At 37.5% G+C, this 14,590-nt stretch overlaps 1 protein-coding gene across 8 annotated transcripts in view; it reads right to left on the bottom strand.

Annotated features, from left to right (window-relative positions):
- NBEAL1 (neurobeachin like 1) overlaps positions 1-14,590 on the bottom strand; it is an 89,238-nt gene that overhangs the window by 6,646 nt on the left and 68,002 nt on the right. For 5 of the 8 annotated variants that reach the window (XM_037398763.1, XM_037398764.1, XM_037398765.1 and 2 more), the window contains 14 exons: positions 14,249-14,389; positions 14,028-14,158; positions 12,686-12,795; positions 12,016-12,133; positions 11,198-11,295; positions 10,756-10,872; positions 10,160-10,249; positions 8,896-9,005; positions 8,130-8,302; positions 7,582-7,676; positions 5,515-5,631; positions 4,680-4,841; positions 3,416-3,564; positions 2,579-2,714 (listed from right to left, as the gene is read on the bottom strand). In XM_037398763.1, the coding sequence (XP_037254660.1) occupies positions 2,579-2,714; positions 3,416-3,564; positions 4,680-4,841; positions 5,515-5,631; positions 7,582-7,676; positions 8,130-8,302; positions 8,896-9,005; positions 10,160-10,249; positions 10,756-10,872; positions 11,198-11,295; positions 12,016-12,133; positions 12,686-12,795; positions 14,028-14,158; positions 14,249-14,389 (1,747 nt within the window). Of the gene's footprint in view, positions 1-2,484; positions 2,715-3,415; positions 3,565-4,679; positions 4,842-5,514; positions 5,672-7,581; positions 7,677-8,129; positions 8,303-8,895; positions 9,006-10,159; positions 10,250-10,755; positions 10,873-11,197; positions 11,296-12,015; positions 12,134-12,685; positions 12,796-14,027; positions 14,159-14,248; positions 14,390-14,590 lie in introns of those variants that run through there. The other 3 variants (XM_037398761.1, XM_037398762.1, XR_005105991.1) reach the window with 2 other exon arrangements.

The following is a 14,590-nucleotide window of genomic DNA, read 5'->3' as shown; positions in this document are numbered from 1 at the left end:
CTGTTTAAAAGTAATTCAGAGAAACAAAAGGAGGGGGAAGGGATAAGGTGGATAAATTAAAAAGGAATTCAGACACTGATTCTGGTGAAATGCAGACACTACAATGCACTGCATAAACAAAATCGTAACAACAAAAAATATTTGAAATTAAACCAAAATTACACTTAGGGATGATTCTTGGGACTGACAAAAAACAACAGACTAAACACTAATCACAGCCTTCCCTGATTTTGAACAGCTAAAGGGATATCGCCAAGTAATACGTACTTAATACTTAACCTACTTCAAATGGCTTAGAAACAGTGTTTAGATTTCTATTCTGATAGGAAGGAAAAAAGAGAGGTGAATGTCAAGCAAAAAAGAACCAAATTAGAAGAAAGGACATTTTATTTCAGAGATTTCAAACAGAAATTGTTAGAAGCGAATAGGAAAAGATAACCAAAATGCAGGAGGGCAGTGATGGCGGAATGAAAGAAAAAGAAAAAGTTTATCTTCTCCTGATATCAAATTTATACAGTCTTCCAAAGATCCTGGGTAAAGTGCTCAGAATAAAATTTAAACCACAAGTAATTCATACTGAATGTTCCATAAGTAAAGACAGATAACAAGCAACCAGAGGCCACATTAAATCCAGCATCTGGTAGGTTTGCAATCTGACAACAATTTTTCAGAAACTTTTAATTTACTCCTAAGTACAAGGTTTATGATTGGCCAGTAGTGATCAGCCTGGCAGCTGATTAGGTTATGAAATCCCTTGCAGTTTAACAAACATGATGCATGCCTTAACAGCACAAGTTTGAGAACGGTTCCCAGCAGTTAGTACTACAAATTAAGCAATCTTAAGAACTGTATCATGGCAGCAGCAGTGTTCTAGAAAAGGCACAGTGCTGACTGGGATTAACACTAACAGGTGATAATCCCTCAGACTTTTGCAACATCCTAAACAGCTAAGTAAATTGTTAAAAATACCAAAACATTTATTATACTTCATACTGGATACTATTGATGCAGAAACACTAGAGGCCAATCTTAACACCAAGCAGCATTTCACTTTGTGCACATTAAAGAAGGTCAGTCTCTCCGTTTATCCTAAGGATCAGTATCACCACCGAAAGCCAGAACTACAACACAGTCTTCTGTATAAAGGTAAAATTCTAGTAATTAATATATTCCTTCCAGGCTACAAATAAATCAACCAACAAATAAATACCCCACATACGCACACTTTTGAAATATATTGATTGATACCATTATAGAAAACTAGAAAATCTGGGACATAACATTGTTCCTTATATGTCTGTGTTTTTTTTAAAAAAAGATCTATTTACATGGATATTAAGCTTGCAGATCATCTGAATTATAAACAGAAAATGCTGGAAAAAGAGTCATTGGAAAGCCTCCACATTGATAAAAGGAATTCAGTCTTTGAAACAATACTTTCTCCATAGTTAGAAAAATAGATGTGATTAAGCAATGAAAAAAACCCAAAAAAAAAGCCTTCACTCTAATGAGATACATAAATTTCAGCCTACAAAAGATCTTTTGTATGGAATAGGAAGCTTAGAAATTACAGTGACTTTAAAATTGCTGTTACAAACATATGTTTAACCACATCATAAGCAGCTCTTTGTCAATTCTACAGTAGGAAAAAGCTGTCCAATTGGAAGCCAGTGGAAACCTCTCCCCACCCACTGCAAGGAAAACCAGACTACCATTGCGTGCAGCCTGTTTCAAATATTAAACTACGTATCTTCTAGCTAAAACATTTTAAAATACTGGCAAATAAAGTCGCTCTGTTTTCACAATTAAAATATAAACTTAATTTAAGACACACTTTTCTGGCATGTACTAAAGGTCATGCAAAAGTGATAATCACATTTTCAAATAAATACACTGCAGCACAACAGAGATTGGGTTATAAAGAAAAGCAGATTTAAGCTAACTCAAGTACTTTGAAAGTCAAGACAAGAAGTACTTAAAGCAAAACTTGTTTTGCACAAGAAAAATTGGGCTATTTGGCAGATGGATGCTCTGTATTTGCTATTGCATATGCAGTACCAACAAGTTTATGTTCACCATATGGAGCACAGAGCATATCAGGAACCTTCACAAGTGATTCTTTGTGCATGGCAATTAGAGACCCTTAACAAAAAGAAGTCTTTTTCCTCCTATGCCAGTCAATGCATATTAAAAAATATCTGTCAAGCCATAAAAAATAAAGCAGCTTTCTCTCTGTTGTTTCCAATTGTCTTCTGGAAAATTATTTCATCAAGAAGTGGCTGACAACACTATCATATTCAGAAAAGGGTAGCTACTATGACTTTGCTTATTTCAGATGCCAGCGATAAAGCCTGGAAGTTGGTCCAGCTGAGCTTCCCATCTGCGATCCCTATAAACCTTTCATTCTTAATGAGAAATTTCAGTAGACCAGTCTCAAAAGTTATTTCTTTCCCACTGAAAACTGAAACTTGCTCTTAAATTTACCCTGCCATAGAGGAGACCGCTTGCTCAACTGGAAAGCAGAAATAAGTGAACTTCCCACTGTTCGGTAGAAAAAGTTCTTGATGGTGGGTTTTACCTCTGCTGGCTTGCCAACACCAACGATAATCAACTTGCCGTCCTCCAAGCCAACAAGGATGTGGCTATACTCTTTGGTGACAGAAATGCAATGAATTGGTAGTCGCATGGCTAAGGGGGAGATGCTCAGACTCAGGCTGAAACGAACAAAAACCACACAGAGAAAGCGTATCATGTATTTGTTTGCATATACTGCAAAGAACCATACTGCAGTTGAAACTGCTCTCCACAGGATGGACTACAGAACACAGTTTCCCAATCACACAGTCTGCAATTTCAATTATTGTAAACCCACAAGGAATGATCTAATCATATCCCAGAATAGAGCCCAAATAACCAGAAAAGGCATGGATGCATAAATCAGTAAGTTATGACTTTTTCACTGAAGAACAGTAACATGAGTCCTGCAACCGCCTAAGTGACAAAGACCACTCACATTCTGAGAAGCAGAATGTTCTATGGAGCATAGCAGTAAATGGAGTTTAAAACTCTGTGCAGAACTACATGAGACTTGATCCTGCAGTTGCTGAGCTCCAAGTGACTAATAAGACATAGGGACAATTCCAGCTTGCAGATATCAGGCACAGCTCTTCCTAAATTCTGTCAGTTTTAGATGTATAATTGGGATGAATGCTGGGGAAGAAAGGGGTCTGGTACTACCTCTGTTTTTCTTGTCTCCCTAAAAGAGTTCCCCCCATAAAACAAGTTTTTTCAGGAACACAGAAAAAAGTAATGGCTACCACCTACAGCTCCACGCAAAGTCCACATTACACAGCCATTTCTCAATAAGCCTTTGTATCTGCATCTCAATAATAAACTGCTGTCAGTTGTACATTACCTGTAGAGATCTCGTATGGAAAGAAATCCCTGTAAGCTGCCCATGACGATATACTCGCCAGTCACACACATATCTGACACTTCCTCCTTCAGAGTCTCAGAACCCAGATATTTTCCATTGACAGAATAGAGATGTAATGCATTCTTATCCTGAGTAGATAAAAGAGAAAATCTGTCACAGAGGTCTGTAGGGATTAAAGGTGTATTATTTGTATCTTTAGCTCACTATTAGGAGCTAACTTCAGCAACAAACCACAGATAATATTGCTGACAACAATTTCCTTGCTGAATGACACAAGACTACCAAGCCTATATGCAATGTGTATATATACCATGTCTTGTACGGAAAGGTCTGAAGTTATTCCTCATCACCCTTTGATCTAACATGGTAACATCTTACCTATCCATCTAATAAATTCCAAGTTTTATGGAAACATCCATGGATTTAATGGATAGGTCCTTATTTTATAAGGGGTTTTGTTAAGGAAGAAGAAAGGAAGAGAGAAGTCTCACCTTCAGGCCTGCTGCCACCCCCCCTCTCCCCCACCCCAAATTGAAAAGCAGAAGAAAATAGCTGTATTTCCACAGAGCTAGATCTAGAAGCATTTTCTGGACAAGGCAATGAATTCTTCATGGATTAAAGATGCAGCTAACACAAGCATCTTAAGTTATTCCAGTCTAACAATACCTCGGGCTCTTCTCTCCCCATTTTCCCAATGCAGCTAGCATGCCTACATCTGATAAATTTGTCTTCCAAGAAATTTCCCATGCTCACAGAAATCGTTACAGCTCTACCCTTATTAAAGCAACCACACAGCTACTCAATAGACAGAGTAAGCCAGACTGTGAAATTCATAGCTATCTCCCCAATCCAAAACTAAGAAACACCAGTGTAGTCACTGGGCATCTTGCACCCAGAAGTTACTGCTCCCCTTGTAAGCCTCTGTTTCTGTGCACAGTGGAAGCTGCTTCCCCTAGTCTTCCATTTCAAAGCAGCTGTCCCAGGAAGATTCATTAGTGCATGCTTGGGCATCTTCTTTGCAGGTGTTTGGAGATTTTCACGAAACTCACAGGAGTACAGTATGCCTGTGATTTATCTTTTAATCAAATTTCATTCAAATTGGCTAGCAACAACACAAAAAAAAGGAAACAGACATGGCATGCTCAAGAAGCCTCATTATTTTAGGAAAGAAAGATAAAGTTAGGTATGTTTATGATTATAGTCTTCAGGGAAAGAAACAGAGGTATTCCATAAACAAAACTACCTTAAGAGTAGTCTTTCCTTCAATGCTGGTGTGGACAACTATATGGCCTTCCCAGGACACAGCCAGATTGGGAACAGTCAGGAGGAGAGAACTCTCACAAGGTGGCCGCAGAGTCCTCACGTACTGACCTTTCCGAATAGTGCGGACAATAACAGTCCCATCCTGCAGTGACCAGATTTTGGGTAAGTTGGTTACTCAGCAGGAAAGTTAACCGCAACACACAAAGTATTTAAATACACAGGGAATATTTTGAAAGCACTTAAATCCTTAACTGGAGATCAAGACTCCTGAGCATTAGGAACACTACACAAAGAAGCCTTCCTCTCAAGGCCATATAATACAGGCACATGAAAAGACAAATGCAAACAAGGCAAGAGGGGAAGGATAGGCAGCAAATCAGCTATTCCATAGGTCACATTTATGATTAAGCATTATGTGCAGTACAGAGTCAAGAGTTCAGCAGCCTGCCGGCGTAGTACAGTAAGGCAGAGCATGAGGAAGCTGCACAGAACATTCAAGGGTAAGGAAGCAGGGAAGAAATTATCACAGAATTGTTTCCATGAGAAGCTTAAGATCTTCACGTAAGTCCGCACGTGTTAAAGCTCATCTGTGGAGAATAACACAACATGGTATATGAGCCCTACGCTGTGCAGAGCAGTTTGCAACAGCCTGATTGAAGCAGGCAGCCAGAGAGATGCTACATATTGTCTATGTGCAAGGCTGAAGAAAAAAAAATTATGAAAGTCACATTTTTTGTATTATTCTTCAACTTCAAACATGCTCTATGGTTCGAGTAGAGAAAAGGCAAAGAAATGAGAAGTATGAGGATGCTTACCCTGGATCCTGACACTGCCATATCCAGTTCAGTGCTGATGGCAACACTCGAAACTTCATCAGTATGCCCATAAAGGATCTGTAATGGCTTAGGTGCCAGGCCTACCGGCACTCCTCCCTGAGAGTAACAAAAAGTGCAATGACACATTCTCTTGCAGCTGAAGGACAAACAAAAAATAAATTTCTGGTATCTTCAGTACGACTTGTGCGAGATGTATATTTGGCATAGGCCAAAACCAAAGGCATAACTCACCCATTCCAATTTTAATTTATTGCCTTTTATGTCAGCAGCCCTATTTACTGAAATCACAAGAATGAACACACACATTTACTATATGGATATGAAAGACAGAGTTACTTAGCTGACTTGTTTCTATCCCTTCAGATGTCCAGGTGTGCAAGGACCACAGTGAGCAGTCCTAACAGCAGTTCTTCACCCACCCATCCACCCACTTCAGCTGTGTATCTGGTCTTGTTCAGTTCTTGCAGTTTACCCTGGAATTACGCACTATCTTCACAGCTGAGTTTAGAAAAGCTGAAAGGTATTTTGCTTAAAATTACAGCAACTCTTCCATTTTCTAAGGAAAAGTAAGGAAACAATCCTCCTCGGTGACTATCAGTAGTATGATATGCAAAGGAAATCTTGCAATGATGCTCATTAAAAAGTCATTCTCCCACATGACTGCAGGGCGTCAAAATTATTTAGTACTTTTGTTCCAGTGAGTGTACCGTCAGCATATACAGACCTATTCTTAAACCAGTTATAAGGCAAGATCTGTGCTTAGAGAGAAGGTACAGTAAATAGTTCTGTAGAGAACCATTTATTCTCATTTCTGTGACAGCAATTTGACTGCCAACCAAGCCCTGAAAGCCTGATGCATGCAGAAATGCAGAATAAGTGTCAAAATACAGAGCTGGGAAAGAAGGTGACAATGCAGAGCAGACTAGTAGAACAGAAATGACAGTGTGCAGTCCATTGCTGCCACTTTGTAAAGACCAAAATAAAACTCTCAGAAGAATTTACAATACATACATCATTTATATATCCATTAAATAAAAAATATCAAAAAAAACCATTAAAAATTAAAAAAGAAAAAACAATTCCAAAGATAAACCTCCAGAGTATAACTTACTTAACTCACACTAGAAAGATAAACTAAAAGATATCCAACATTTATCCTTATTTCAGACAAAAAAACCCACTATTGTGAGCACTAGTCTCACCTTGTTGACCATGCACAATTGGTACAAAGTACTTGTTGAAAGAATTATAAGTACTGCCACCATAAAGATAGCTTCCACAAAAAGACAAGCAGTTACACACTACCGTACTAATTTAACCTGCTGACTTCAGTTCAATGATAAGAACAAGGTGACCTGACCAAATGTTCTGTCCGTAACATGACAGCTCCCCCTTGCAGTTAATCCTACTTGTATATATGTAATGCAGCAATCAGAAATGAACATTTAAAATGCATAAAACGCAAATGGCCTCACATTTTGAATATAAGTACACACATGCATCACACAAACACTTTCATTGTGTGAAAGCACAAGACCAATATTAAAGAATTCTAACATGCCACTTAAATCCAGGTAACAGACTAGCGTTGTCTTTTGCTAATTCCTAGCGTAATCATCAGTACTCCCCAGAGAGGAAACGCAATGCTGAAATGCAACTACTGGAGTGAACAGTAGCAGAGGTATGTAAAAATCCTCAACGATAAACACAGTTCTGACTAATTCCAACAGTTTGAAGCAGTGTTGCTCTTCTTCCATTCTTCCACCTGTACAACGGGGGATAATGTTAGCCTATCCTGAAAATAATCTATAAAATTTTTAAGAGTGCCTCTAAAACACTGTACTTCAGCTATATAGTAACTAATGTGTACTGTGAATATTTCAAATACAGAAGTAGTAACAAAATTACTAAGCTAATCAACTTTAGTGGACTATCCTCCCTGCAAACCTGAAATAAAGGAAATCAGTAAGCCATCATAGCACAAAGAGAAGCACAACAAGAAAAGCATTCAGAAACTGCTTCTCAGAGTATGCCTAAATAACCCACCTGCTGAACTACTTGCCATATCATACAGGTTGTATCTCTGGACCCTGAAATTAAATGAATTCCACAGTAGTCTATTGCCAAGCAGGTCACAATATCTAGATAAAGGAAAGAAAACAGGAAGTTATCACATAGATATTTAAGACTCATTTCCACAGAGTGACAATGTTCATGCAGTACGCCAGCAATGTATCCTGATTTGCAGCCAGCATGCGTGTTCCACTGTGATAAGGGCTGATGAGACTGTTATTTAACAATGAAGTCATTGTACACCCAGGTGCACCAACCTGACTTAATCGGCCTTGCTACCTAAGAACAGCAGTCAAGCCTTACATTGAAACTACATTAAATCATCACTGCAATGACTAAAGAGACATGCTCAAGTATTTACATGTAATCACAGTTCCAGTATTCTGTTCTTATGCTGCCATTCCTTTATAACAGCTGTGCTTGTCTGCCCAAGTGAACCGACTACAATTCTTTCCAAAAAGACCAAACACTAAGGTGCAATACATAAACCCTTTCATTTCACAATATAAAGAGTTACTAACCCATGTGTCTGATGTGCTGTCCAATCAGCTTGCCTTTTGTAAGAGATGTCACTCTGATACTGTTGTCCCAGTGTCCTCCACTAAAGAGCAGTTTTGCATCATGGGATACTGCAAACAACTTAGAGGTTATCTCCAGTCCCGGTGCAAAAGGACCACTCATGTTGCGTTGTGTTCTATAGGCAAATTATGAGCCGTTAAGAGTAACATTAGTTCAAATCAATGTATTTTGCATTTCCTATAGCCTTAAAAATTAATAAAAAATTTCATCTACAGAATAGGCTTACATTAAAAAAATAAAGGTCAAATTCTGGGCCCCTGATATCCATGGCAAAACTCTCACTGCTATCAGCAAGTGAAAGTAAGATTTCAGCTTTGATCTTTTCAGTCTTTATGCAATTTGATAAATCATGTCCCTACAAAGTATTTTAACACTAAAGAAAAAAAAGGAACCTCATAAAAACCAAAAGAAACCTACCACATACACCTGAACTATACTATAAGAATGCATGAAGACTGCCCATCTCTGATTCCAAGAGGTTTTCTGATTAATAATTAGAAAAAAAAAATTAGAAGTACCTCTAAGAACCTTGAAATGTCACTTACATAACTCTTGACTAGAACAGTATTACAGATTAGAGTATCAGAAGATGCATTCTTAGGTGAACACTCATCCAATGAAAACAGCACAATCCACTGATTATTGAACAATTACAGCATTTACTACTGTAGATGCATTCATTTGCACCCCTCCCCATTGTCTGCTTACTTGGGATTTGTCACTGTGGTATCTCTGATGAACGTAAAATAGTTGGAAATATTTTTATCATAAGGTAGCCAACCATGAGTTCCAATAATGCAGTTCAGACTTGCTGTTACCTGCAAAAGTTTGACAGAGAAACTGGTGAAACCCAGAGGCATATTTTTACTTGCCTTTGATGGAAATGGAGTTTGCATAAAATCTAGCATAAGCTTCTTGACAATTTACCACAAAGAGAAAAACCTCACAACTCTGGCCCCCACGTATTTCTTTAAAAAAAATAATATCCAGCTCAGATGACATAATTCACAGAACAGTGCATGTTATGTTCTAGATCGGTCAGAAGGGTTGACCTACGGAGGAGGTGGGGGGATGCATGTAGAGACAAAAACCAAAAACCCCAGCCAGCCAACACCTCTGAAACATTTAATTACAATTCAGTCATTTAGTTTAAGCTGCTTCTTCTCTTCTTTGAAATATCAATTGTCAATAGTTAACACATTAATACAGGAAGTTTTTAAAAAAATTGTACTACAGTTCTATTTCTGAGAAATTAAGAAAGGAATCTAAATATTCAAAGCTATTTTCATCAGATATTTAGAAAAAAAAACACAGTAAGAATTTTAGACATGTCCAAATGCCAAATTACATAAGCACATACCACATAAAGCCAGGACAAAAAAGTTTGACTTTTTTAGTCAAAAAAGTTTGACAAAATAGGAATATTGGAAAGGAATATTCTTTCCTGCAAAACATAGGCATTACTGCACAGGAGCCAGCATGCAGACCATAGGTACAGACATAAATACAAAACCACTCCTCCTTTCATCGTCTGGCCATCTGCCATAGTACCAGCACATGTATTAGTCAGTAGGAACAGTTCAGGCCTTTGGAGTGTGTATACACCACATACAGTATAGTTTAATATATGGGTTGGAAAGTCATGATAAACATAATGCCAATAACTCAATCCTGCCATTTTAAAGCTGGGATGCATTGCATTAAGAAATTGATCCATGGTAGTGGATCAAGTGGGCAACATAAAATACACCTCACTACAACTTACACTCATGTCTAAATGCCATTCAACAAAATCAGACTGGCTTCTCTTCAGGAGACAAAATATTTATCTTATACGTGACGTTCACAGGTTAAAAGAACATACTTGAACAGGAACAGTTATTACGCAGTGTTTCTCTACAAGCTGTATGAAAAAAAATACACCTTCTTAACTGTCTGCAGTTTAAGAATAGCATTGATACATGCAACTCACCAAGATCTCTGGGCTTCCCTGAGAAATAAAGGAACGTGACTGATTCCTGGGGACAACAGCTTTGACAATGGGCACACCATCACTGATTCCCTACAAGGAAGGACACTGTTTTACTTTGATTATATGCAAGAGCTAAAGGACAAATCTAGAATCTGTAAAGAGTAAGGCCCAAAGCCTCTGCAATCAGTCAGATTGTACAGCACTGTAAGGCACCGGTACGCACATACTCAGTTCACACAGGTATGCTTTGTCACAAACACTAAAAATGAAACCCTGGCTCTGTCCTGAATCAGTAAGTTTAGCTACCAAGTTCAGTGGGTCCTCAGATACCACCAGAGATGTTTTTAGCTTTCTTGGTGTAGTGGCTAACTTGATACTCCAACACCACTATACAAGCAGCCAGCAGATACATTTTATGGGATTCAACCTCTGTGAAGCTAACTAAAAACACAGAGCTCATTTTATACACATTGCATTTTGAAATATTTTCTTTAAATACAAAGCAAGTTTATTTCCATCTAGGTTGTGATCTTTTGTTTCAAGTACATCAGAAGTTTCAGATCAGACTTTAAAACAATTTCAAATAACACATCTACCTCTATGAAGAATGACTTCAGCTCAGTGAGGTGTTGGAAGAGATTCAGAGTAGAGGTATCACTTTTAGTGAGTCTCTGCACTACCTCTTCTGCTGACAGCCTTTGTGGATGGGGCTCCTAAGAGACAATATTTGAAGGAATATCAAATCAGACAGATTTATCTACTTGTTCAAGTCACCTTAGATACTCAGAATCTTATTGGCAAACAATGGGAAAACAGACTTTTAAGCACCTAATTTTCCTTCTGAAAGTAAATTTATTTCTTTTGAAAATGGTGTGCTATATTTTCATCAGTGTAACCTTTACAAACAGTAATGTACATGGCAAAGACTTAACATTCCTAAAATTACAAGCCATTATATTTTCTTTTTTTCAGAAGTCCTTTGTAACTCACTTGGATTTAACCACAGAGGTCTGACTGAGAGGGAACAAAGAGCATTACCTTTAACAGCTGACAGGGAGTTTGCCCAAAATTGTTTATCATCCCTTCTAAAGCTTTCCTTTCCTTCTCATCTGTTAAAGCATCCAAATCTACAGCCCCTGGATCACAAGCAGAATGATGAAGGGTAGAACAAGAAAAAAAGAACATAATCCAAACAACTTATTGAGAACTGATATAGTAAATAAACGTTGCAAAACTTAACTGCAGCATTATCACACTTTACCCCAGAAAAGCCTCCAATCACTCCATATTAAATACGATCTGAAAACTCCACTCTGCACATGGAATTTTAAGTGTATCTGTATCTGTAAGTGCAGGAATTGCAGGCTTTTCTTATTAAATTAATTTAATATACTTCATGCATGGAGTAAGCTGCACACAAAAGCCACCCAAAATCCAGCTACAGAATTAACAGAGTAACATTTGTCTTCAATATTTGTTGTTTGTAAGCAATTTGCCTTGACTCCTAAACCACAAGAAACTTCTTCCCACAAATCATTTTAAGCGAGGAAATTACAAACTAACAAAAAACCCCAAGCACTTTTAGAAACAAAATACAATCAACTGGACCAGCCCCCCTTTAAAACAAACAAACACCAACTTTATTAACATTTCAGGTTTACAACTTCTGATCAAAATACCAATTATCCTGGTTATCTGATGACAAATTACAATTATTATGCTGCCACATTTCATCTATAATTCTGCTGCCTTACCATATGCTACTGTATGACATGCTCACAAATCTAGTGTTTTCTGTCTAATACTGAAAACCCGTAAGCCTGATGACAATGACAAGAGAGCATACTGCTTTGTACCTTCATAAGTACAATAATAGAACACATTGAGTGCCTCCACTGCAGCTGGTCCCCTCTGCTTGTAGCCAAAAATCAAATCTATCCATTCATGAAGATGAGCAGAAACATACTCAGATTCCTAAAAGGAAAAAATGCTCTTTTAAGAATGAGTACCACTCCCTTCTTGAAGTATTTACTATTTTCTGCAAAAGAAATTTAATTCCTAAACTAAAAGCATCTACAAACAAGTTATAGAGCAGAAGCATCCATGTGTGGTTAGGGCAGTAACTGCTGACTAAGAGGGAAAATTTGTACAGTGAAGCAGCACATCTAGACTATTGAAATGCAACTATGCAAGGGAAGTTAAGATGCTAGTTCCCTAATAAAATACAGCATAATCTTTAAAAAGCAGAGGAAGCCTTATCACCTAAAACCACCTAATCCTGCATTTTATCTCCTAGGGCAGAAAACTCCCAAGTGATTAGTATCTTCAAGCTCTTCCCTTTTTCTCTTTTCAGCATTTTATCAACACGCAATGCTTTTAACTGAAAGTTCTAATGGTACGTGTAATGTCAAATGCAACCACAACTCTAGTTCAAATGTAGTCCCAGTATTTTACACTTAAGCCACAGTGACAACATGAAGATGCGCTTTCTTTTTCATTATTTCACATGTACAAACATCATCTTACCAGAGCTTTCCTGTGTTTATAAATAAAGTCTTCTGGGGAGTGGGCCCATTTGGGGAGAACAACATCATTTACCACCTCTTTGGATATCTGAAGCTGACCCAGGTGAAAACCTAGTGAAGAATTTGGAGAAGTTTAAGTTACTACAAAATTTTTCAAATATCTTGATTTCTCAATAAAGACTAAAAAGCATTCTTTTCTCAGCACAAGGGAAGGATATTGAAAAATTCTCAATGTGAATCTCCAATAACCCTACCACCAACATAGGAGGCAAAGTTCTGCTCTGAATATTTATAACGTTAAATGATACAGGACAACAATTGTTCAAAGCACATAAATTATTCCAACCTTAAGTCCCAATCTTAAAAGTAGCATTAATCTTTTACATACCTATCCACAAATACATCTGCATTTGCTTTGTTCTACCAGCATTAAGAGACCAAAACATTTAAATAAAGTTGTTCATAAGAATGAAGTTACTTATAGGTTTAAATGGTTGTAGAATCAAGGCTTTCAAGAAGTCTTAAATCGCACCAGCTTTCATTAGAACAACTCTTAATACTTAAATGACTTTTGAAAGTGTGACTTGGGTGTTCCCAATTTTTTTAACTTAGATCTCTAGTAGATTGTAGCCAGCAGGCTGACTTAGCAGCAGCACAAACATAAAAATCCATTTTTAAATTTTGTAATAGGTAGAGAAACAACTCCCTGTGTAGTAAATGTAAATCAGAAAATGGCTAAGAGTCTTTTATGAGAATGCAGGATGCTGTCTTTTCAATCAGCATTATATACAAGTGAAACAGCTTGCTTTTTTTTTTTTCCCTCCTTCTGAGGGATACTGAGATCTTACATGGCTCTAAAATCAGGTGATTTAACACTGCATTGGAAGAGAACAGTAACATGCAGAAAATATACTGCTTATCTTGAACAAATGAAAGACCTCACATGTTTAAAGATGTCCAAACTATCACCCAATGAACCCAGTAAAAAGAATGCTAATTAATCTGTATTAAATTTTGCGAACTATTTCATCAGTATTAACTATTGCTAGCTTCTTTTTCAAAGATTGGATGAGCACCTCTGATATTTTACATTACGTAACCAATGCTATTTGTAACCATCCTTAAGACCCCAGTCTAAATTTTAAACATTTAGGCTGCTGCTTAACACAACTGGTGTCTTCATTAAACAGTCTGAAGCCAGCATGATGATTAAAGTAATTTCTACAAGCGCACTAAAGATTAAATAAGAAAAGTTCCACAGCATTCACAAATGGTTGCAACAATTCTTTTCTGAATAATACAAGAACAGTTTTCTGAGAAAATACTCTGAGCAGTCAGTTTACCATTCTGATTCTCCAGGAACTCTGGAAAGTAGAAGAACTCTGGAATAAGTTCCTTGACATCATTGGGGTTGTCCATGAGCGCCTGCCAGGTAGCAGGAATAGAGTGGAACTGCCTGTCAGCACAGTCGAATCTGTGGATCAGAAAACTTAGGTTGATCATTCCCCTCATTAAAATGATAAGGAAGAAAAAGAAAGGTGCTGCTTATTTGCTCACAGCATACCTGCCACTTTGAAGCTGGATATGAAGCGTTGTGAAAGGTTCTACCCGAATGAGGTAATGCATGACACCAGCAGCATTCGAATAATGTGTCCCATAGTGAAATTTGTCAATCATCCCAAGGGGATCCTCAAAATTCTCATATCTAAAAAAATAAATCTTTATAAATAAAACTGAGCACTACAGCTGATTTACATGTGGATTATATTTAGTGGAGGTAAGGATTCAGAAGAAATGATCACAGCAATCTATAAGAGAAAAATACACGGACTTCTATTAAACATGACGATTCAAATTCTGACTTAGGGAGTCCCTAAGCAGAAGACTGCTGAAAGATAGAAGCGTT

The sequence above is a fragment of the Falco rusticolus genome, chromosome 8 (genome assembly GCF_015220075.1).
Source record: "Falco rusticolus isolate bFalRus1 chromosome 8, bFalRus1.pri, whole genome shotgun sequence".
In the NCBI taxonomy this organism is placed as follows: Eukaryota; Metazoa; Chordata; class Aves; order Falconiformes; family Falconidae; genus Falco; species Falco rusticolus.
Note: the sequence above shows the minus strand (reverse complement) of the source record. Positions and strands in the feature narration are given on the sequence as shown.